The following is a 25,629-nucleotide window of genomic DNA, read 5'->3' as shown; positions in this document are numbered from 1 at the left end:
CTACGGGCGAGTCCTTTAAAAGAGGCCCCATGGATACAGAGTACACATGTTCCATGGGACCTCTTTTAAAAGACTCGCCCTGTATTTGCTGGGGATTGCAGCTGGGAGAGTACTATTGCACCCACGTCCTGCATCTGGTTGTCCACTGTGAGAAGAGAATGCTGGACTAAATGGACTTTTTGTCCAGCAGGGGTCTTCTTAGGTTCTTATGGACTACTCAGTTGAGTGATTACTCAGTGATCTGTTATGATATGTTAACAAAACACTTTGTGAATAAAATTTATTGCATCCTGCTTTGAACGGCCTGCTGGTTACAGAGCAGTTTAGTGAAGTGTCATGGGCCTCGTATTAGCACAATTGCTTCAATATGTTTTGTTTGCTATGGACACATTCCAGAAGGTATTAGGTTGATGACCTACACTCTAGAACTTTGTCCATCATGTCTAATTGTAGCTTGCCAGAAGAGAATGACCAGCTCTGGTAATAGGCCTCTCTGCGAAGACTCTTGGCTTCTCAGTGGAGTTCTTCCCAACTTCCTGATTCTCCAGCGGCTTTTGTAGCACCCAAATCCTCCAACCTTAGGTCTTGAGTTCTGCTTTTGCTCTGTGCCAAACTGACCTTCCAATTTCCTTAAGCATAGTTGCAACTGACCTTTGTTTTACGAAGGGTAAAATAAATGGATATTTGGAAGTTGCAATAAAACAATGTTTCATATTCGACAGTAAGTTGGTTGTCATTCAATTGTATTTCATGTCTAACAGAGTTTGATAGACAACATGCAATGATAATTAGTAGTTGAAGGCTTCGTGAGATTTCGCATGTTTTGATTTTGACAGGTTTCAGTCAGGAAAATCTGTTAAGGCTAAAAGCTTTTTGATTCAAATTTCTGAGGTAAGTGTTTCACATTCAAAAATGAATTTGGATTCTCCATTCAAAATCTGGATAGATATATTGGAAAGTACATTTTTTAAAAAATCATAAAATTAATTTTAATGTTTGGTTCAGACCTAATTTTAACAGTTATATTTGAGGAGCTGCCTTTATTTGAGCTGGATTTAGGGTCTGCAGTCCAGTATTATTTACCCTAGCTGGCAGTATCTTTTAAAGGGCTGAGCTACTTCAGCTGGAGAAACGAGTCATGAACCTGGGACCTTATACATGTGCACTACCACAAAAATTTGCCTCCTCCCTGCTCTAACGTATAGTTAGCACAAAAAACTATTTTTGTGCTAAGATGTGTGTTTAAAGTATCCATATGATATAGGTGACCCTTCCAACTCTATTATTCTATTACAGTTCAAGAAAAACAAATTAAGACTACTACATACTTTGCAATGTTTATGTGCTAATCGTCCATACTAATATTTATGTTCATACTTCATTATAGAATAAAAACAAAGGCAAAAAAATTGACTCCTGACAATAAATTAATGACCAGAGCACTCAATATTTCATGAAATAAACACTGTCAAAAGTTCAATTTCTGAATGGACACTGAATAATTGCCCAATTTTTCTCATGAATTTAAAACCACTGGAAGAAGGCAGAGTTCTAGGAATCCTACTTCGGTTCCCCAAGTTGATGAATGTGAGTTCTCCTTTTATAGTTTACTTCATTTATCAGTTTTTGAAAGGGGTTCTTAATAGACACAAACAACGGAAAAATAAAAGCCCTTCTACTATTATTTAAACTTTGTCCTAAAGTCCTAGAGTAATGTTTTTATGGGGCATGGTGTGTACTGTTTTTCTATACATTTGCTAAAGGACATCATCCAGAGCCTTTAAAAAAGTGGTTAGAAGAAGAAAGGATGGTTCGTTTAACAGAGGTAGGCTTTGTTTATTTCCACATAAAAGCACAATGCACATAACACAGCATTGTGACTGGGGATTATTTTACCCTAGAACTTCTAATTATATGAATCCCAGGGTCAATCATCATCCTGGATCATGTCTACTGTAGAAAATTATAACAAAATAAAATAAAAAATTCCTTCCAGTAGCATCTGAACAAGTGTGCATGCACACGAAAGCTCATACCAAGAACAAACTTAGTTGGTCTCTAAGGTGCTACTGGAAGGAATCTTTTATTTTATTTTGTTTTGACTATGGCAGACCAACAAGGCTACCTACCTGTAAGTAGAAAATTATGTCCCACAAATCATTTTAACTAGGATTTAGGGAGGGTGACATGCTAATCCATTCCTACCAGCTGTGTGATACATCTAGAAAAGCTCAGTGTGTGGAATTACCTGCCAAGGAGACTCCTGGACATTCTATAACCTGGATGTTCAACTTGGGAATCAGATGCACTGGCAGAAAATGAGGCAAAGGGAAGTGGCAGAACATGGGAATGAGAATAATTCTTTCGGACATAAAAGACATGCACATAAGCATGAGGAGCTACAGGGAACTGGGGTATGTAGCCAAAGCAGAATTGAACTTCACCTCCTGCCCATCAGCTGTCACCCACCCATTGGAAGAATGTCAGCTGATTGACAGGTGGGCGTGTTTTTGGGGGGGCTGGGATGCCCTCAAGGACTAAACTGAGACTCCTGGTGGGCCAGGACTGGCCCGTGGGATGTTGGTTCCCAATTGCCTAAGCCACAGTGGGGGCTCTGGGGTCCAAGAACCCTAAGTCAGTTCTTTCAGAGCCTGCACTCCTGATGAACCAATCACCTCCACATGGACACATATACCCAGGCTGACCTACCAATGTATGTGGTAACACATCTCGAGGGAACTTCTAGGCTCCAAGCCATGTGTCTGCCCTGGTAGAACAAAAGTCTTAAGTCCTCTCTTTGTTGGAGCCACTTGCTCACTTATAGCACTCCCAGGGGCTGCAACTACCAGCATGCCTTGTTCCACCATACTGCATTGGTTCCTTGGTTTAAGGCCAGAAGAAAACACCCAACGAACTTCATGTTGAGTGAAAATTTGAACTTCTACCTCCTCAGTCTTAGTCTGACCTCTATGCTACATTGGCTCTCTTTTCCTAAACTTTATATCTCTATCGCATTTGCATCCCAGCTTTTCCTTATACAGTGGACGCTCGGGTTGTGAACGCGATCCGTGCGGGAGGCGCATTCGCAACCTGCAGCATTCACAACCTGCGCCACAGCATCTGTGCACATGTGTGATCCAATTTGGTGCTTCTGCGCATGTGCAAAGCACGATTTAGCGCTTCTACACATGCGCCAAAACCCAGAAGTAACCTGTTCCGTTATTTCCGGGTTTGGCGCGGTGCGCAACCCGGAATCGCGCAACCTGAAGCAGCCGTAACTTGAGGTATGACTGTACTATGACATTTATTCTAACAAAATACCTTTTGTTAACTTTTTCTTATGTGGCTACAAACATGAAGTAAAGGAAGTCAGTTAGAAGCCATCAAGTATCAGTTCAGTAGTCCTGTGTGAGTCATCATATTTAAACTAGCATATCATGAACAGGATTCTAATGAACTTCATTGAAAGAGCAACAGAAGATCAATTAGTTCTGAAATTCCTCAGTTCCTACAGAATGGAACAGATTATTCTGGCACTTCAAAACCTGACATTTGTAGTATAAACAACCATATAACCAAGGCAATGGAATTAAAATGAGACACAATGCCTCACTTTCCCCCCTTTTAGTTAAATGGAACATAATATTTGGCTAATTCCCCTACACCCTGCACACACACATTTTTGGGGCAATTTGCTTCAATGTCTTCCTGTAACAGTCTCTTTTCTCTCTGGACATTTGTAATTTCATGTGTTTCCAAGTTAATGCTTTTAAAATAAAATTGTGCATGCTGATGCACATGGATAATAAGACTTGAATTCACTGCACAATAAACGCAAAGGGAGTAGTGGTGGAATATTCCTGAGGTGCAAACCACTGTGGTGATTAAAATAGTTTCTTTAACTTACAAGGATTTCTCATTCATTTCAGCATCATGCATGCACCGAATGTATGTGCAGAGATGATGCTGACGTGACAATGAATGGGGTAGCATGTCATGACCCTTTACACAGAAACAGACTTGGAAAAAAACTTACAGATGAGGAGGATAAGCTTGAAGAAGCCATGCTGGTGGGGGTGAACACACAGGAGGAACTCATGACAAACTCTTGTTACTGGATAGCACTCCTTGCTGATTCCTCCACCAAAGAGGAGAAACAACAACAACAACAACAACAACAACAACAACAACAACAACAACAATTTATTTATACCCTGCCCATCTGGCTGGGTTTCCCCAACCACTCTAGGCAGCTTCCAACAAAATATTAAAAATACATTAAAACACCAGTCATTAAAAACTTCCCCAAACAGGGCTGCATTCAGATGTCTTCTAAAAGTCAGATAGTTGTTTCAAGCTGAAATCGGTATGGGGATGAAGCAGAGCCTTCCTAGTTATTGCCCCAACTTTAAGCTAACAGGTAATCATTTAGAAGAAAACATAGAACTTGATACTTATATTACTAGGCAACATGATAGCTGCTAAAAAAAACCCATTTGCTCATGGTTTGGATCAGCAGTGGAACGCAGTGGACCTGTTTAAGTATGATGACTCACACAGGACTACTGAACTGATACTTGATAGTTTCTGACTTCCTTTACTTCATGTTCGTAGCAATGTACGAAAAAGTTAGCAAAAAAGGTTAATTTGTATTTTGTTAGAATAAATGTCACAGAATAAGGAAAAGCCGCTCACCTGACCTCCTTCCAGGGGAGGGGGAGGCAGCAGAGACGTCAGCGCAGTGCAAACATATTGGAAGTAGTGCCAGATTGGCTCCACATTGTGTCTGCATTACCCTTATGTCATTGCTGCTTTACCTGCCCCCCTCCAGAAGCAATGGAGCTAGAGGGAGGTCGGGTGAGCAAAGCAGTCCCAATGTGCTGATTTAGTTTCCGCAACGCAATGATCTGCTCCAAGCTTAACCCAACCCTCTGGAGCAGATTTTGAGGGTGCACAGTGGGCTGCAAGAGGGAAAGAGGAAGGTGATGTCCTGTTGCACAAGCAGAAGTCTGTTCCACTCATGCACAGAGAGCATTGGATCACAACCCAATGAATGCAAGGTCCTGTCCTGCAGATTGCTTGGATTGTATAGTTACTTCTCAAGCCTACACTGGCAATGGCTCAGGTATGAACGCAGGCTAAGCTTTCAGTTTGGGACGAAGCAATCTTTAACTGCTTCACCACATGCCCAGCCACTCATCATGAGCAAAATGAATCATGTGGATTTTAAAACCTTCTCCGTCAAATGGTAACCAGGGGAGATGGTGTGTAGAATGCTATCTGGCCTCAAATTTTTGGACTCAGTTTATACCTTTCCAAGGGCTACAGATCCATTTCCCATTTGAATAGAAAACTCAATGCTGCCCTTGAACATCTGCTGTTATTTTGTTAACTCTCTATACAGTAAGAAACATACACCCCAAACTACCTAAATATAAAAGCAATATACTAAAGATGCTTTACCAGAACGAACGGATAGCTATTGGCACACAGCAGAAAGTGTCAAAGCTGCCTCCTCATTCTTGATATAAATGACCAAGAGTGAAAATCAATAGGTTTCACAGAAAGTGAGCTGTGATAACAATCATTCAGGTATGCAGCATGAAAGATGATGCTGTTGCAAGATCACTTTTGTCTCAAAGATGCCGCTGATTTAGACAGGTAAGCAGAAAATCAGCCCAAGAACTGTAGGCAAGAGCTGTCACACCTATATGTATATTGATTACATAAATTGCTCCAGGTAAGTGAAAGATTATTCTAAGCCGAGTCTGCGAAACTAGTAATGCTTACAGCAACTGCCTCCAGGATTTGTTTGACAGCATCAGCAGCATCTCGTTCACTGTAATATCCTTTTTCCACAATCCTATAAAGAAATAGAAGATTTATTTATTTATAATAAATTTGTATACTGCCCTTAGCATAAGCATACAAACCATACAAAACACAGCATAAACATACAAAACACATAATAAAAGCAAGAACAAAAATGAAACACACCCATAACCCCTCCCCCCAACACATTTAAAATGACAAAGATTGCAAAGCAGCCCAAGGCCTGGCTGAAGAGGAACGTTTTCACGGCACGAAATTTCACTTCAGACTCAACAAGTTACAAGGAAAGCACAGTCCTAGGTAAATGTGCTATTAAAAATTAATCACACAGTAATCAGAGCAGACACATCTTATAGTCTAGGAAGTCTCCTGCAGAATAATAATAAAAAATGCCACTTCCTCATAGCTAAAAATAGATTTACCAAGTATACAGCAACTCTTGATTCTCAGCTAATAACAAAGAGATTGTTTTTCAAGACACCAGCTTAAGTGCTATGGGAATGAAATGAATTTGTGCTAATAAATGCAGGATCCTTAAAAGGCTACCATAAAAAAAATGTTCATACTTATGAACTCCAGAATTAAAGGGCAGATACACAAACGCCATACTCTTAGTCAGGAATAAGCCCTTCTGAGTCCAATGCTATTTATTTCTGACAGTGTGTAAAGGACTAAAGTCATTGCTTGCAAGCCTAACCAAGCTATAATGAAATAAAAGTGACATACAGGAAAAGGCAGGAATAGGTAAGGCCATAATATGCTTTCTATTTTGTGTATATATGCACTAGTTTCATTCATTCTGTGATACAGCATTCAGGTCTAAGTGCTGTTCCGTATTGCCTTATTTTTACAGAATGGAAATCTCAGTGTTGCCATTGATAACTACTGAAAAGCTAGGCCACACAGTTGGCTTCCCAAACAAGGAAACCATGAACCAGGCTCTATGGATATAGCTGAAACTATTCCCAGGGTTATCTTGGCTGGACATGCATATGGCTGAGAGATTGGCCATACTCCTGGCATTTAGGTAGTAACAGTGATTTTATGATTTAGTCTTAAGTAAACCATCTAGCCCTAGTTAAGAGGGCAAGTGAGGTGACTGCACCCTAAGGCTAACAAAGCATCAGGGTTTCCTAAAGGTTGTACAGGATGCTACTTGCATTCATAACTTTTTAGGAGCTTTTGATTGCACTGCAACTGCTAAAAGCTGCAGCATAGGACCAAGCATTCACACTGCCATAGCTCCATTGCACAGAAGATCATTTTAGAGCAGGGGTAGGCAACCTAAGGCCCGGGGGGCTGCATGCGGCCTGTGAGGGATCCTATCCCCGATCCCTCCCCTTCAATGCTTCCCCAACAGTGACTCTCCCTAGGTTTCACTGACAACTAGGATGAATCCTAAAGTGTTCATATGGGAGATGTCTCTGGGGTACCTCAGGGCTCTACGTTTGAAAACCTCTTGCCACCTATGGGATCTCCCTACCAGGGTTCCCAACTACAGCAGTTTGCCTTCCCTTTAAGCAACTACGTGGCAACTTTGGCTTCACTGTCCAGCCCTCTGTATGACAGGAGAATAAGCAAACCGTTTCCTCTTCCACAGGAAAACTTTGTTCTCTCCTCTTGGTCACACCTCTTAAGGTACGGATACACTGCCAGAGTCAACGAACGTTGAAACACATTTAACTTTATTAGGTAACTTAAAAACATGGATGTCCAGGGTTATTACTGTTACAAATCTTCTTCTCATGTAATTCAGCTTGGTTATAATATAGCAATGGTAAAGACCTTTCCTCCCATCCCCCCAAAGCCTAACCTCTCATTATCTCTCTCCAACCCTCTAGCCCTCCTGACCAACTGCCATTCTCCCCTTTTTAAAGGGCGAAAAGTCCCGCCTCCTGCGAGTGAGCCGCCAGTCACATAGAGTGTATGTTAACTCCTAACACGCTGGGCTCCTGACCATACCCTCCCTAAGGGCTGATCCGTTACACGGCCCAATCGCCTTCTCAATCCGGCCCACGGAATCAGCGTGTTTTTACATGAGTAGAATGTGTGCTTTTATTTAAAATGGATCTCTGGGTTATTTGTGGGGCATAGGAATTCGTTCATTATTTTTTTTCAAAATATAGTCCGGCCCACCACATGGTCTGAGGGACAGTGGACCAGCCCACAGCTGAAAAAGGTTGCTGACCCCTGTTTTTGAGGAACAATCCTCATACCTTTTACTCTGTGGCAGTTGCAGTGAAATCAATGGATCTACTCCAGAATAAATGATTTGAAGACTGCAGAAATAATCTGTTGTCTCCTGTACAGAAGCAGCATTTTGTTTTCAGGCTGTTCACTGACTGAAGGCTCCGTGAACTAAAATGTGATCACAGCACAGCTCCTTAGAAAAGAAGATTGCTTCCATGCTATAGTAATAACCACAGTACAATGAAAATAATACAGCAAAATAACCTTGAACAATCAATTATTGCAAAGTGCTTCTGAGTTAGAAATAGAAAGAAAGGAAGTTGGTATATTTTGAGGCACTGAGGCATTCGACAGCCAACCTTTCCCACAGACTCACTTTTATTACTCTATTGATCCGAAAGAGAAAGAAAAAGATTAATCTAGCTCAGCTCGGGGGGGGGGGATACCACAGAAACATTGTTTTGTACAGGGTTTCCAGCTTTAAATTTAAGAAATATTGGCCGCCTGAGTCCAATGGGGGAGAATCAGAGGAGGTCAGAAATGGCACTTGGCAGGTCAAGGGTATGAGGTAAAATATCATTGCCTGGGCTTTCTCTGATATTTACCGGGTTTTTAAAGATATTGATTCTAGTTACTTCCCAGAACATTGTTTTACTAATAATAATGGATAGTTTGGCAATGCTGCTTCAGCAGTTCATTAGACAATTGAGACACATGTGAGTATATGGGACACAAAAGAAATATACTATCTTGTCAGAGGCTATAAACACACACACACCCCACACGCACACAAAGAACACGCCTAGATCATTTATCAGTGCTCTCACCTTCAATTGTCAGCTCATGCTTTTCAAACTGCTAAATTATCTAATTTATTGATGTCCAAAAATATCTCAACAATGCAAAAAGTTTATGCTATTACTCATCCCCCTACTCCTCAGTTTTAATGAAATGAGAAGGCAACAATAACTTCACTGTATGTTCAGCAAGGGTTCCCCCTCTCCTTCCATTGAGAAACGACCAATGCAATCCCCCACCAAAAAAACCCAAAACTTATTTCTTTCTGCTCATATGAAGACCTGATAATTATCACTTTGCCTTTTAACCGCCTACTCTCAGAATAAATTTTCATGAAGAAGCAGACAACTCAGTGGGTTGCATCCAGTGGTGGCTTTGCCTTACACAAGTCAGGGCATTCGAATTTTGCCAATCTGCCATGCCCACTTAAGTCCCCCAATCACCCTGGAAACTGGTTCTGAGAACTAGTGGGACACCCCCACAAAAAATAAACACATAATGGGATATGGCTCAGAGGGCTGCAGTAGGTAAAAGGGAAAGCATGATGTCACAACCCCATTTCCACTAAGGCAAAATCGTATTTGGACTCAATGCAACATTTTAGATTGCTAAAATTCTTTACATTAGTAAAGAAAAACCATTTATATGTGTTATAACACTGTGACACCAGGAGGCGCTGTGGAGTCCCGTCTTTTGTCAGAGTGATTTCCCTTTATGAAGCTTACAACGCATTTAAGTGAAACACTTCTTTGATGTGTCTAGATCCAGCCTGGGTTATATGAACTTTTTTTTTTTTTTTAAACTGATTTCCCAGGGACAGAAATCAAACATTACGTTTCTGGATCAAATTTTAATAATAAAAGACGTTAAGGTTTGGAGCTGACAGCTATGAGAATCACCACGGAACACACTGAATGACAGGTTTTGCTTTCTTTAAACTTTTGCAGCTTCCATAGTACTGTATTTCAAAATTCCATAGAGGGATCATCCAGAGCTGTGGAGTTTGTTGTCATCAATACGCCTAGGACACTGAATTTATATTTAATTAACTTAACTTCCAGAACAGCTATCTCAACTTGGAACCAATGTCTGGAAGCAACGGATGTAGTAAAAAGCAAGGGAAAAAGAAAAGCCCAGGTGTTTAATCCAGAGAAGATGGAGGTGATGCTGGTGGATAACTTCAAAGACCTTGAAGGACTTGTTAGGAGAAATGGTAAAAAAGGTAAAGGTAAAGGACCCCTGGACAGTTAAGTCCAGTCAAAGGAGACTATGGTGTTGTGACGCTCATCTCACTTTCAGGCTGAGGGAGCCGGCATTTGTTCATAGACAGCTTTCCGGGTCATGTCATGACTAAACCGCTTCGGCGCAATGGGACAAGTGCCAGAGCGTACAGAAATGCAGTTTACCTTCCCGCCACAGTGGTACCTATTTATCTACTTGCACTGTTGTGCTTTCAAACTGCTAGGTTGGCAGGAGCTGGGACAGAGCAATGGGAGCTCACTCCGTCGTGGGAATTTGAACCGCTGACCTTCTGATCGGCAAGCCCAAGAGGCTCGGTGGTTTAGACCACAGCGCCACCCGCGTCCCTAGGAGAGATGGTGTCCCGTATCAGAAACACTGGGGGATGGGGAAACATGAACTGTGCCTTGCTCTTCAAAGAGCAGGTAGTGGCAGCAATCAGAGGTTACAGCAGGATTTCTTGACCTGGCCCCATTATGATAGGGAATGTCTTATCTCATCACGCTGATCCATGTTTTGCAGCCCCAAGGATTAACTACTGAAATGTGCTTTATGTGGTGCTTCCATGAAAATGGTGTTGAGGTCGCAGCTTGTGCCATGCCTCCTGATGCATGTATGGAAGCAAGAACACACATAACCACTTTTTCAGCAATTGCACAGATTGACTGTGAGTTTCCATGTCCCATTCTAAACTTTCTGCATTAGCTGGCATGAACTAGCAAGGGTTGGGATGTGGTGACGAATCCTCTATGCTGCTCCCTCCCCCGTTTAGGTTTGCTCTGTAAGGCTGTAAACCTATTTACACTTAACTTCCAAGTAGGAGTGGCTAAATCTTTCCATTTCATTCTCTCCCCCCCCCTTCATTATTTTCTCAATTGAGAGCCAGTGTGGTGTAGTGGTTAAGAGTGGTAGACTCGTAATCTGGTGAACCAGGTTCGCTTCCCCGCTCCTCCACATGCTGCTGCTTGGTGACCTTGGGCTAGTCACACTTCTCTGTCAACCCTCCCTGCTGTTTCCAATGCTATAATAAGGGAATTTCCCGCAAAAAAGGGAAAGGTTGACAGCTATGCGTTCTTCTTCTTCTTCTTCTTCTTCTTCTTCTTCTTCTTCTTCTTCTTCTTCTTCAATTTCCCGTTCTCAAGTTAAGTTTGTCACATTTCCACATGAGCTTGCAATTTTTTTTAAGCATGTTGTTTTGGAAAGCGCGAAGTGGGTAAATTTGCCTTTAAATGCAAACTGAATTAATTTTCTACCCACCTTCCCTCCATCCCTACCTGCAAATAAGGTCCATGGAACTCAATGGCTCTTCCTTCTAAGTAGACATGCATAGGGTTGCACTGTAAGTGGCCTTTCACCTTGTAGAATGTTTATGGGCCTTTCAAGATGTTGTGCACAATAAGAGGAAAAAGCAAAGCATTGAGTCTCATTGATTTCAATGGTAGAATTATGCACATGTTTAAGATACCCTGCATTGAAATAAAGTAAATTAAAAACCTGGCTGAGGCTGCTAGACGTTGTGGTCCAAAACATCTGGAAGGCAGACTAAGGTGGGTGAGGACTTCTATAGTGCATTCCTGGAAACCACATTCCATCTTGAATGGCAGGGTTTGACCCTTAAGCGTGTGTGCTCATAACAAAGAAGCATGGTGCCTCAGCATGCTATAAAAGATTCCCCCCCCCACACACATCTTGATCTTGCTCTGAAACTAACAAACTAAAAATCTACTTTTACCGCAGTAAAAAACACACTGATCCTGTTTCAACAGTGTGCAACAGCTGGAGATGCACGTGTAAAGCCCTTTCAGAATATTGGCAATCATGCTGATTAGTTGCTCTTGGAGAGGGAGATGAACAGCTGGTCAATGTTAACACATATTTTCTAAGAAGCATGAGATATGCATATAGCCCCATTAGCTGAATCAGTGTAGCTCTCTTCTGTATGTATTGCTTCTCAACCAGCAGGACGACGACATACATATGGAAGCCTGCTCCCTACAGGTGTACTCCCAAGCAGGATCAGAGATTTTAACTTCAACTTGCCTTTATCCCTGTTTGCTACCCTTTCTGAGAACTACTGGCGATAAACAAAGTGCAAGCTCTACCTGTTTCGCTGAACAGGTGCATTCTCCAGCATGCCATCATTTGTGTTGCATTTGCTGCACTTTTCTGTGCTAGAAGCTGATTTATCATTATAAATAAAGTATACAATTTATTTTGTGCTTCTGATTAGCAAAAATGGAATTTTATGCTAACCAGACCCGTCAGTTATTGCCCAATTTGAATCTTGTGCCACTTCAAAGCTGTCTTCAGCTCCTGGTTTTACTTAATGCTGATGACACAAACATTTCAAACAGCAGTCTTTTGCTACGACAGAGTTGGCTGCCATTTGGAAGCAAAACTGGAAATGCTTTCAGGAACCAGCAGTCCCCATCCTGGGATGAATTATACATTCCAAATATCAGTTGCCCATTGGCTTCACTGAACTATATTATTGCAGTTACAGGTATTATTGCATAATGTGAAGAATTCGGCACTCCACTGAATAAATATTTCTTCTACTCTCCTATTTTAAATAGCTTATATTATTTCATTTTTCTAACATTGTATAATAGCTAGATGCTTGTCTAAAGCAGAGACTGATGCACAGATTAAACTTGCTACAAAGCAATGCTTTCAAAATTACAGATATCTTGGGATTTTTTTTCTTTTGCGGAATGAAAGTGTTGAAAAGTTTGTAAAATATTTAAAACAAAATGGGATCTCTTTATTCCGCTAAGAAATCTGAGAGCATATGGAAGGCTTTCCCCAGTGCCTGCCATCAGCATTGATGCAGTTCCAGTTTCTTAAGCCAAGATGTCTTTAGATAGTTACAAAGTGATGTGTCTTTGGAAATGAATCCAGTGTGCTAGTTTTGCACTTACTTCAGAATTTTTAGCAAATCTCAGCTAGCTAGCCTTGTAAGAGGTCATAATATCCTGACTTGTCTAGCTGTCACAAAGGAATTGTGCTTGGCAATGGTGCTTTCCCTGCTTCTGACACTTGCCTACACAGCGTGACGCTGTCTCGGGATCCGGCCATTTAGCACAGATGAACATGAACTTATGTTGCAGTTATATAACCCCAAAGACCTGGAAACAGTGTTATGTTTTCTGTATACCTCACCGTCATCATGTGCACAGCAGTTTACAGCAGGGATGGGGAACCTCTGTCAGCCCTAGATTGGCACTGCTTACTAGACCTTCAACCACCACCACCCCAGCCCTTCAGACTGAAATGTCTGCAAAAATGCACTCAGGCTTTGTCACTGGACTTCACTGATTGCCCTTTCTGCCTTGCTCCTTATTCATGTTTTCCTGCTCAATATTCTTGATTAGAAACTGTTCCAGTGCGGGCCTTGAAAACAGATCCTTTTATTTTATTCTTAATCCAGTTCATGGCTCCACTCTTAAGAAACAGCCTGTCATTTCTCTGCACCCTTCACAACTCCTTCTTAATTTCTTTGGTGGGGGAGTCAGCTGCAGACTAAGCCAAGATAACTCCATTCCAGGACCATTCGGAAGGAGAGTGTTTAAGGCAGGGTGGTCCAAAATCGTGCACTCTTCTTCTTCGCAGGCTGTGTTTATTTACATGTGAAAGTGAGGCTGCTTCATGTGGTGGGCTCTCGTGAAGGAAAGACAGACCATACGTGCTGAGGTATCAGTCGAGGGACGAGAGCGTCGGGCACTCCCTTACCCACATATTTATTGGTGACAATTACATACATATGTAAAAGCAATTAACCAATCACCATTATACACTTATATTCATATGTATAAACCATTAACCAATCAACGTTGTGCACTTCTATAATAATTAAGTGATTAATCAGTTATATTAGCAAAGCTTAATCATGCCCTTGATGGCAGCAGCCCTTTGTTCTCTTGCAGCACACTTCAACCTTATGGTATGCTTGTGATCTTAGCAACACACATTACTCTTAGAATATGTTATGATCTCAGAGGCATACTATATTGTGTTTGTCAGGGATGTGGAACGGACGAACTTTCTGCCCTACTGCACCTGCAGTTGCCATAGTGCCCGCTTACCAGTTGAGTGTGGAGAGTGGAAGCACGTTATGCTGCAAGCACACAGGCACATCCTGTATTATTCCCACATGGTCTGTATTATCCTGTATTATTCCCACATGGTCTGTATTATTCCCACATTGCAAGAAACTCAACTAGTTTTAAATATTCTGAAATATTATTATTATTATTATTATTATTATTATTATTATTATTACCCCGCCTTTTATCCTGACAGGAACTCAACACAAGTGCTTTCGTTAACAATGCAGACAACCAGTGGAATGTCTGAGTTAGACAATTCTTCACCAGTTGACCGATGTCCGCCTTGAGGTTGGTTGTTGACATTTGCAGGCAACTCTCAAGTGAATTATCTACTAAGTTGTTTTGAGTTTGGGACTTTATGAAGTTCATGTTTGAAAATGATTGTTCACAGTTCACCCACCTACCCTCTCTGGCACCAAAGTTCCCTTCTCTCCCCCACCAATTGGTGCACCCCAAAGCTCAAACTTCTCTGCATTGCAAAAAAAGAAAGAAAGCAAAGTCAGTCTCTCTCTCTCTCTCTCTCTCTCCCACACACACACCCTGTGATTCTTCTCTGCACCCGGTGATGCTCTTCTGGAACAGCAGCAGTAGCCTGTCTTTGGCTGCGGCGACCGTCTTCACCACCCTGATTGTGCTGCCCCGGGTGAGGTAGAGGGTGAGGAGCTGGAGGGCCACAAAAATAGCCTCAAGGGCCACATGTGGCCCACGGGCTGCATGTCAGACTGCCCTGGCCCAGGTGATATGAAAGCCATATGAAAGAATCCATGTAATGTGCTCTCTGCAGACAATCACCCATAGGAACCTGCATTAATAAATTCTCAAAGTTCGCAGATATAAGCAAATAAGGAAAACAGGGCCTCCCTGGTTAAATAATGTTTAGCACAGAAAAATGGACCTAATTACTATCTATCTTACCTCTAGGATCATGCAGCACTGCCGTCAGAAGGAAAAATGCAAGAATGGGAAAGTGTTCAATGTGGTCTGATTTTTACAACTCATTATAATGAGACATATCTTGATGATTGGTTATTTTATCCTCTACTTCCTTTTCCTATTAAATGCCCATCTTTTTCTTGTATACTTTTGCCTCACCTGCAGATCTGTTCACATGCGTTCGCTGGCAATTTGCCCACATTCACCTTCTGAAACTCTCACTGTTCATTACTCACTTCTGCTCTGTTGACCTTCTATAAATAATAAACCTGTTTGACATATTGATGTGACCAGAATGTTCATGATACATGCTGTTTACTTTTTGTCAGGGTATTTGAGCCTAAGAGGTATGAAACTTTGAAGCTATGATCCACATTCGTGGTATAAAATGTTATCTTTGAAAGAATATGCCTGTGTGTACGTATGTATGGCATTTTTATCTCAGCTTTTATCCAAGGAACTCAAGGCAGCATACATGGTTCCTTACACCCTATTCTATACCCATTAACAACTCTGTGAGATAGGTTAGGCTGAGAGAGAATGACTGTCCCCCAGGTCACTCTGCATCATAACCCAGGTCTCAGAGATGCTTAGGAAACAGGAATAAGCACCCCTTCCTGTTTCCTCTGTTAGACCTTCTAAAAACGGCACCACACCAGAGAGAGAATGGGTCATTTTGCAAACTTAAAAGGAGGCTTTGCTTTTGCTCCCCAGGGTAATACTGGAGCATTTGGAGAGCATAAATGCTGCTGAGTCTGTCCAGCGGCTGTGGGGGATGGTAGGTGCATGTACATGGTTCTGCTGTGCGTATATCTGTGCATGCAGGAGCGTGGGGTAGCTGCACTCATTTCTGGCAACATACGCTGCTGGCATGCAGCCCCTGATAGCTCAGCTGGTAAGAGCATGAGGCTCTGAATCACAGGGTTGTGGGTTCGAGCCCCACTTTGGGCAAAAGATTGCTGCATTGCAGGGAGTTTGACTAGATGACCCTCGTGGTCCCTTTCAACTCTATGATTCTATTATTTCTATGATTGGCCAATGGTGAATGCAGCCATCTGGCCCTCTGCCCTGCAAGGCTAGTCACTCCTGATAAATATTGGTACATAAAATATGGTTTATTGTTACATCTGAACCCAGCAGAGTGCCTTAACTATAGTTTATTAACTTTTTAAGCCATGATTTGTTGTTGGCTCAGTGACCTTAACTATGGCCAAGTGTTATGTATAAACATGAGCACCTCCCTAACTATATAGTTTAAGTGACTCTTGTAATGTCACCCTTCCCAAATTGTCCCCCAAGAAACAGAGACACCAAACAAGAGTGGCTGAAAAATGAATCCACTCCTAGTGCTCGGTTCCTCTCATTGGCACTTTTCTTGTAGTTGACATTGCTGCTAACTTTGCCTGGTAACGGGATCCTTTTCGCCTTCTATTCAAAGTTGCAGCTCAAGCTGGATTTGAACACTTAATGGAAACACTGATGAATTTTTGCTTTGCAAATGTTTCCACTGTTGGGTCCTGGAATGGTTTTGGTTAGTGAGTGGAATGATTTCTGGGAATGTGCCTCCTTTAAATTTGGGCAGCTTTTGAAGGAAAAACTCATTATGCATGAGTTCGAAATGAGATTCTGTTCCTGACAGTCATTACAAACAATTAACATATGAAACTACTTAAGTGTGCATTAGTCAAATCAGTCTTTCAATACCCACCGAGCAGGAGAAGAGCATAGATAGGGGGTCCAATGTAAGGAATGCTTACTTAAACCAATTGCCAGTTGGGGGGAAGAAAAGTAAAAGGCATGGTTGCAGAGGAAAGGAGTGCACTGTAAGAAACAACAAGCTGCAAAGTAGTGTGGGTGTTTCTTTCCTGGCAGAATGGAAAGAGGGAGCAGCCGACCAGTGGAAAGGTAAATGGTGGCATGGTAAGGCGATGCCAGCAACTAGGTGCTGCAAACACTTAAGTGATGTCAGGAGGAGGGGCAGAAGAGAGTTAGAAGCCAGCTGGGATGAAAGGGTGAAACAAACCAGAATTACTTTGATAATTTGCAGTTCATCCTTTGGTTTAAACAAGGTTCATTGACCTGTTTAAATAAACCACGGTTTAAGAATGGTTTAACTTGATGTGTGAACCACACCACTGCTGTGACAAAACAGGCTTCAACCTTATTAATATTGACCAGGTACCAGAAATGTCAGCAGAGACACCATGTGGTGTGTAATGCAGCCACAGTTCTTGCTAAGAAGCCTAGGTACCTCGGGTTATATACGCTTCAGGTTACATACTCCGCTAACCCAGAAATAACGCTTCAGGTTAAGAACTTTGCTTCAGGATAAGAACAGAAATCGTGCTTTGGTGGCGCAGCAGCAGTGGGAGGTCCCATTAGCTAAAGTGGTGCTTCAGGTTAAGAACAGTTTCAGGTTAAGAACGGACCTCGGGAACGAATTAAGTACGTAACCAGAGGTACCACTGTACATTAGAAACAGGCTGTGCTTGTGTCTGAGGTCATGGCTTCTTTTGCAATTGTAGTACTGGCTATGATGCATTTGTGCCCTGAGACATTTAAAGTACTGCATGCAACCTTTCTCTAGCTTAGAACCCCAGATGTTGGTGGACTACAGCTCCCATCATTCCTAGCTAGCAGGACCAGTGGTCAGGGATGATGGGAGTTCACCAACATCTGGAGATCCAGGGTTGAGAAAGGCTGCCTTAGGGGCTTAGCTGGGAAGGGGCCTGAGGCCTGTTCCTCTTACGCCCTAACAGGGAGGTCCTTGAGAAAGACTTTTGCTTTGAAGTCCACCCTGTGAGCCACAGTAGAGCAAGATCACAGCAGTTTTCAGGGCACGACAGTGTGCTGAAGTCCCTCCCCAACACCTTTGGCTTCCTGCCTTCTCATTCACTCTATGCCAAACTAGTCCCCATTCAATGGTAACTCTTCATTATAACAACATTCCTTCAAGAGATATGGAGTAACTTTCACACATCGCCTACCTGTCAAACAGTTCTCCTCCCGTGACCAGCTCCAATACAAGGCTGATTTCTGTGGGGGTTTCAAATATCTCCTTCAGTCTTATCTGAGAAAGGCACAAAATAAGGAATTTTTCAATTCCAGAGAAAGTATGTATATACTTTGAAGTTCAGCAGCAAGCAAGTTACAGTGAAGGATGAATGTCTCATTTATCCCATTAACTTGGTCTTGGGGTTTGTTTGAACTTATTCTTGTTTTTAACTACTTCTTAAAACCTCTGCTTTTCATTCTGCCTAAAGGTTCCACAATAAAACATCTGTATCGCAAGCAAACAAAAAATTGTGTTGTAAAAAATACCCAACTTACAATATTTGGATGTGAAAGTCGAAGTAGAACGCCTATTTCTGTTCGGACAATCTTCTTGTCTACCTAGTTAAAGCGGGGGGGGGGGAGAGATGCATAATAAGTTGTTGGTATTCATCTTAGACATTTTTAACTATTACTGTGCAATCCTAAACACATGTCCTAGGAAGTGAGTCTTACTGAAGTCACTGGGACTTGCTTGCATGCAGCATTCTTAAAGAAAATTCAAAGATTTCAGTGACGTTTCATACAAAATTATGATGGAAATTTGATCAGCACCCATTGTTTCAGCTGACAGGAAGTTCCACTGGATCAAAAAGTTTTCTATCTGCAGATAGCACAACCTGCTACAGCCACCTCTCTCATTCAGCAAGGCTACTTTTAAAAAATCCTGCATTACTATTCAAACATCCTATATATTTACACAATATATTAGAAACACATTATTATTCTGAAAGCTGCCTTGTGCGCAATTACCTTCTGAGCACAGTTCCAATGAAATCAGTGTGACAGCAAAAACCAATATAAGAAAATATGCCTTCCTTCCTTGAGTTTAATGTCTACATAAAAAGACAGTATGTTGTTCCAAGACTAGAGGTGCAGCAATAAAACTGCTAGCACATTTGCAAAGCTCAGCAGGGTCCGGCATGGTTTCAAAGTGGATGGGAGACTGCATGTTGAGATTCCTGCATTGCAGGGGGTTTGGGCTAGATGGACCTCAGTGTCCCAACTCTATAATCCTGTGAAGTGGAAGGCAAGAAAAGAAGTCTCAGGGGCTGGAGGGGGTGGGGGAGGGAATCTTGCTAATACCAGTGAGAGGAGAAAATGCTCCAGGCACCGAGGTCAACATCATTGAAACCTATATAAGGAAAAGAAATCATAAAAATAAAATTAATAGAAGGTGTGATCAGGGCCACGAAGAGGTCTGAAGACTGAAACAAAGATGATCAGCTGTTTTAGACAGATTTGAGAATATTGCAAGATACTGAGGAGACAAGAGAAATAAGTTTACACCAAGTCTGAGGAGGGGGGGGGGATGTGTTCAAGAAACAGAAGCAAGGTGTACATGAAGCAAGACTTCCCTTTGTTTTATTAGTTTAGTAAGCACTCCCTGCTGGCGAATATCTGTGCCCCTAAGCTCCTTCTGTGTGAGGCAGCAGTGACCCTCTAGTGCCAACATGTCACAGAGGATTCTCTTTTTACAACACTACAAAGTTAATTTTAGAAATGTGCTCAAAGACAGAATTTTATATCACTTGTTTACACATTTGGGAGAGGGAAAAGGTTTCCTCTGCACTCTGAAAAGACCCAGCAAGCTAGCTGAAACAAGAGGGTAAGGAATAAGTGCCTAGAGGGTAAACAAGAATGGAAGAAAGGAACAAGGGGGGGGGATATCTTACTGTTTTGTAAGCTCCAGTAGTTTTTCTGACTGCCTCTCCACTTAAGATGAATGTTGCATGTTTCAGCAGAACTCATCACTCAGTTTTATAAAATAAAACATTAATTACTCAGTCCTTCAGTGCACTCTGCCCACCCAGCAGATTTTTGTTTTTGTTTGTTTCCAGTTTCCAGTTCATACAATGCTCAGAAATTCCATTTGGCAGTTTCCATCCTTGATTTGCCAGTATGATATCTACACATGTTCATACCACGGTGTAATAGTTGGCATTTATTATTGTCCTGCTTTAACATTTTGAAGTCTCAGGATGGAATTCAACGTCATGCTATTACAAGGTTCCATCTGCAAGCATATTTGCTTGCCAGATGGAACATCCCCCCTCTGCGTGCTGTTCTGGGGGTTCTCCTGACCCCCTCAGATGCAATTTCAGGGCAGGGGGCATGTTGGTGTTGGGAAAATGCTCTGGGGCAGACGGCAAAGTCCCCAAGACTCCGGAGCGTCCTCCCGGTGGCCCTCTCTGGCTGGAACATCCCTTCAGTCCAGAGTGCCAGTAATCTGCGACCCTTTCCTTATGAAAAGAGCACAACAGGTCTTCCAGCATCATGCAGCAAGAAGAAAGACTAATCTGTAGTGCTAAACTACTTTATTTACAGTCTATATACAGAGACTCCATTTCTACGTCTGTGTTCTCCAAACAAGAGTACAGAACTGCGACACGACAGAAGTGAAACTAAACATACAATAACAACACTTAGACGGAAGAGATAAAGCAGACTTCTGTTCCCATTCTATCTCTCAGACTCATGTGATTTACACTAAACATAGCAGTCCTGCTGAAGCAGCATAGGATAAATAAAAATCCCAACAGTGGGGTGTGTGTGTGTGTGTGTGTGTGTGTGAAAAAATGAGGAAGTTCTATTGCACAAGTGGAAACTCTTGCACAAAGCTTCCGCTGGCAGGGTTCATTAGGTGAATCCTGTCCTTAATGTTTGTTCAAAATCGTTACATAGAATTAATGACAAATAGTTACAGTAAATGCTATCTACCAAGCAACAGCTGCTACACACATGTTATTTATTTCCATGCAGAATGAATGCTGCACATTTAGCTGAATGAGTAGCATAAATACTAGGCGAAATGCACTCTTTACCATTACAACAAACAGGCCACCGTCCAGGTTCAAGGGACAATGTTCTTCTTACTGTTCCTCCCTGCTATATAGTCCAAGTAACAAGGCTACTGACTAGCAATAATTTATTTACATGAATGGAGTTGACCTAAGGCTGCTTTAAACACAAGGCTTCGAATGTGCGACTCAGTGTGTGTGCAGACATCAAATTCCTGCGTGAATTAGCCTTTCACTTCCCATGGAGTAGGCAGCCCAACATCCATGAAGAGAACGGAAAAATACTTAGAGAATTTCCCCTGCAAGCAGATCTTTTGCTGCATGGGATTACTAAACTGGGCGGGTATATTTTTGCAGTTCTAGTTTTTCTGAAGCCACTTAATACTCTTTTCCTATTATCAAATAGATATAAATATAGCAATACCTTTTCTTGATACAACTTCTTTAGAGTTGCACAGAGCTCTTCAGCAGGCAACATCTGAAATAACATGTTTGTTTACAGATTACTATAACAGCTTTACGCCCAGTTTAGCCTTGGCCCAATGGATACATTGGAGCTCATGGTACAAAAAATAGTAAATCCTTATACAGTGCTATTTTTCTAGAAAAAGAGGTGCCGGAACTCACCATGAACGCCTCCCTTGTTCTCTTATAACGGCAATGGTGCCCAGCTGAGAGTTGCTGGAACTGTGGTCTGCCAAGTTCTAGCTGGAAAAAACCCCGTCTTCCCTAGGTCTTGTTAAAAATGTATCCAATCTCTAGACTTTGCTCTGAATACATGTGTGAATTAATGTTTGTGAAACATACTACCTATGCTTACCCTTAAAATGTTTTAGCAGCCACTACCATAGCTTGTCGATCAGAAGGTCAGCAGTTCGAATTCCCATGACGGGGTGAGCTCCTGTTGCTCAGTCCCTGCTCCTGCCAACCTATCAGTTTGAAAGCCCGTCAAAGTGCAAGTAGAAAAATAGGTACTGCTCCAGCGGGAAGGTAAATGGCGTTTCTGTGCGCTGCTCTGGTTCAGCAGAAGCGGCTTAGTCATGCTGGCCACATGACACAGAAGCTGTCTGCGGACAAATGGCAGGTCCCTTGGCCAGTAAAGCGAGATGAGCGCCACAACCCCAGAGTTGTCCGTGACTGGACTTAATGGTCAGGGGTCCCTTTACCTTTACTTACCATGGCTTTAGTGAGCTTTTCATGTCATGACAATTCAGGTAAATGTTTATGAGGATGCTCACTGGTATATCACACTGCAGTGTTTCTGTGTCTCAACGTTGAAGGCCATATTTATTTGATGATAATAATAATAATAATAATAATAATAATAATAATAATAATAATTATTATTATTATTATTATTTATACCCCGCCCATCTGGCTGGGTTTCCCCAGCCACTCTGGGTGGCTTACAGCAGAACATTAAAATGCAATAATCTATTAAACATTAAAAGCTTCCCTAAACTTACTTATCATTTGTTATATAATTTATAAATGATAAAGTATGCATCATCATTAACAATGCAAATGTTTAGGATAAAACCTTGCAAGGAGTGGGGGGTGGCGGCAAAGCAATAATCTGGATAAAGTGATAACCATTCTACTGCTTACAAACCTATTACCAAGCCCTACTCTGGCACTAGTTTGGTGTTCATAGAAACAAGATTCAGCTGCATATTACCTGGCTTAGTTCCAACAGTCTGGTCAACAGATGGTACAGTGAAATATTGCTGGCTGTTTCTTGCTTTACTAACCTTGAGCTTCAGGATTCAAGCTGTGTTTGGAACCCTACAGAGTGAGTGCAGCTTATATATGAGGGAAGTAGCAATTGGGAGCACAGGAAAGGGTTAAATAACTGCTTTCCACTATGGCTGCTGTTATTTAGAAAGAGAGCTGGTGCAACAGCGGGTCTCCAATCAGTAGTACAGCCGCTGCTTGGCATGCAGAAGGTCTCTGGTTCAGATCCCATCATCTCCAATCCAAAGGGTCAGTGCTAAGTTGCTGTAGTCAAAACCACTGAGTCTCTTGGGCTTGCCGATCGGAAGGTCGGTGGTTCGAATCCCCACCAGCTCTTGCCAACCTAGCAGTTTGAAAGCACACCAGTGCAAGTAGATAAATAGGTACTGCTGCGGTGGGAAGGTAAACAGTGTTTCCGTGTGCTCTGGCAGTTGTCACGGTGTCCCGTTGTGCCAGAAGTGGTTTGGTCATGCTGGCAACATGTCCCGTTGTGCCAGAAGTGGTTTGGTCATGCTGGCAACATGACCCAGAAAGCTGTCTGTGGACAAACGCCGGCTCCCTCAGCCTGAAAAAAAGGTGAGCACTGCAACCCCATAGTCGCCTTTGACTGGATTTAACCGTCCAGGGACTTTTACCTTTACCTTACTTAAATTAAACATCTGGCTGTAGAACAGCAGCTAATTGGAAAAATGGAATCACAGCACTGCCAGCTTTACTTAGCTGAGAAATAATCATGCTAGGTCTAGAAACTAGAGTAATAATGAAGACGGGTCTTCTTTACAGAAGCAAACAGGTTTTTAAATGATTTTTTAAAAGTTCTCATAGTTAAACTATGCTACATTTGACATTCAAGCTTCAGGTTATCACTTTATCAGAGCCAGACTCCATATTACATTCAAATGTGTGTAATGAATCTCTGACAGTCACTTTCGTGTAAAGAACCCCCTTTCAGCTAAGCCTTCTCTTTTGAAGGACAAAGGATGGACAGCGAATAACGCTGAAGTAGCCATCCAGGCAGGCAACCACTGAAAATGTTATCTCCCTCTCCCTCAACCTGCATGACAATTAAAGCTATGGTATGCCACCCCAAATTCAACAACATTATGCTGAAGTTTCACAGGAAGTGAGATAACCCAGTGTAATTCAGCGTTCAAAAGGAACAGTATGATGAAAACATAGGAATGCAAATGTTTTAGCAGCATTGTCATCTGGATTTTCTGTAATCACTAGGTCAATGAATTATATTAATTTCAGGGTCCAGTTCAACTCTGCCACTTGTGTGGTGCAAGATCTTCTGAGATCTGAATCTCCCTTCTTTATCTTTCCGCTCCTCCTCCTGCTCCCACGGAGAGGCTGCATTCTCATGGACATGTTCTTTTAAACAAATCCTGCAGAATCACTTGGGACTTTCAAGAAAGCATAGGCTGTTGCCCATGGTGATGAACATTGCGGGAATGGTTATGATATATGCAGCACTGCATGGAATTGCTGCTTTGATTTTGCTTACAGTGGACAGTGGGAAAGCAATGCCCCAGGACTACTAAAAGGCCAGACTGTAGAAACAACCCAATAATGCTCCCTCCCTGATCTCTGAAGCAGTTTTACACTTTAGAAAGCTCTGTTGTGTAATTAATTAGGTGATGAATGAACAGAGAAATGCATAAACGTTCTTGTATTTCAAGTTTAAGCAGCGAACACCAAACAGAATGTGGAGAGCAAGACTGATGGCTGGACTAGCTATAAGTTTGCTGGTATGCACATGGAAGCAGCAGGGGACTGTAAATGAGCAGGAGATTTGATCAAAAAGGGGAGGAGCAAGTTGGCAGAATTTGGGTGAAAGTTGACATGACAGTTGAATGGTTCTTCATACATTCCTGTGTATGTCCACTCACTTTTGAGGAGGACTTACTTTTTCCTATTGAGTTCAATTGTGCTTACTTTCAGGTAAATGGGTGCAGGACTGCAGCCCAGTGCAATTTTACTTTAGTGTCTCTTAAGCCTGAGCATAACCCTCAATCTTTAAAGACATTCAGTTAAAACTGCCTCACATAACCTCAACTGCTGTAGGTAGGTAAGATTTATTTTTGAGGGACAAGTGGACTTGGCTCCATCTCTGGGTATTTTATCTGCTGGGATGTAACCTAAAATTGCCTCAAGTCCCACATTAACAGTTGCTGTAAAAACTGTTGCCAGTTTGGGTCGTGATCAGGAATAAAACATATCTTTTTCCTCTTCTCTGGGAAGATTAGTAGAATGATTTTCTCAAGGATCATCCCCGAGGGACTCCCTTTAATGTGACTACTTTAGAATGCTTCCACGTCCCTCAGGGGATCTGTTTTAATTTATAAATGTCATTGGTTTATCCCAAAGGTGCTCTCTATCACAACACACTTTTCATTCCAGTTTCAAGAGAGGAAGTTGGAGTCAACCAACAACTAGGGAAGGGGAGGGGAGCCATTTTTTATATTACCCTTTTTAATTTTTTTTGATAACAAGACACCTTTAATCTATTTTCCTTCATTTGCCCAGAGTGTCCAACTTAAAAGCTCCAGCTTCATTTCTTTAGCTTATTGAGGACTCTATACAAAACATGGGGATTAAGGACAAGCTGTTTTCAAATAAAAGTCACCTATCGTGAACTCCCCTTTTCAGAAGGGTAAGCAAGTTTTGCGACCTGTATATACCTTGATCATCAATGAAATTCCACAGGATCCACTGAAAAATAATTGTTAACATAAATGTGCCTACACAGCCGTGTATGCCAAATTTTGCATTAATCTATTTCCTTCATAATGTTCTACTTGGTCCTGTTAAACTAAAATCTCAAAATGGAAGAGGCCATTATAAATTTATTTAACCAATGTTTCCTGCAGCTTTGGTTGGATGTGCTGAATAACCATGCCTGTCATTCAAGAAAGCATCCATCCGAAAGCACTTACTGA

The 25,629-nt window shown here is 41.9% G+C and overlaps 1 protein-coding gene across 2 annotated transcripts in view; it reads right to left on the bottom strand.

Moving 5' to 3' along the window:
* Positions 1-25,629, bottom strand: part of CAMK4 (calcium/calmodulin dependent protein kinase IV) — a 77,876-nt gene that overhangs the window by 19,338 nt on the left and 32,909 nt on the right. The window contains exons 3-6 of one of the 2 annotated variants that reach the window (XM_033163990.1): positions 21,378-21,431; positions 18,432-18,494; positions 18,089-18,171; positions 5,791-5,863 (exon numbers count right to left, since the gene is read on the bottom strand). In XM_033163990.1, the coding sequence (XP_033019881.1) occupies positions 5,791-5,863; positions 18,089-18,171; positions 18,432-18,494; positions 21,378-21,431 (273 nt within the window). The remainder of the gene's footprint in view (positions 1-5,790; positions 5,864-18,088; positions 18,172-18,431; positions 18,495-21,377; positions 21,432-25,629) is intronic. The other variant, XM_033163991.1, reaches the window with a different exon arrangement.

Source organism: Lacerta agilis, chromosome 11, assembly GCF_009819535.1.
Source record: "Lacerta agilis isolate rLacAgi1 chromosome 11, rLacAgi1.pri, whole genome shotgun sequence".
Lineage (NCBI taxonomy): Eukaryota > Metazoa > Chordata > Lepidosauria > Squamata > Lacertidae > Lacerta > Lacerta agilis.
This window is presented reverse-complemented; position numbering and strand designations above follow the sequence as displayed.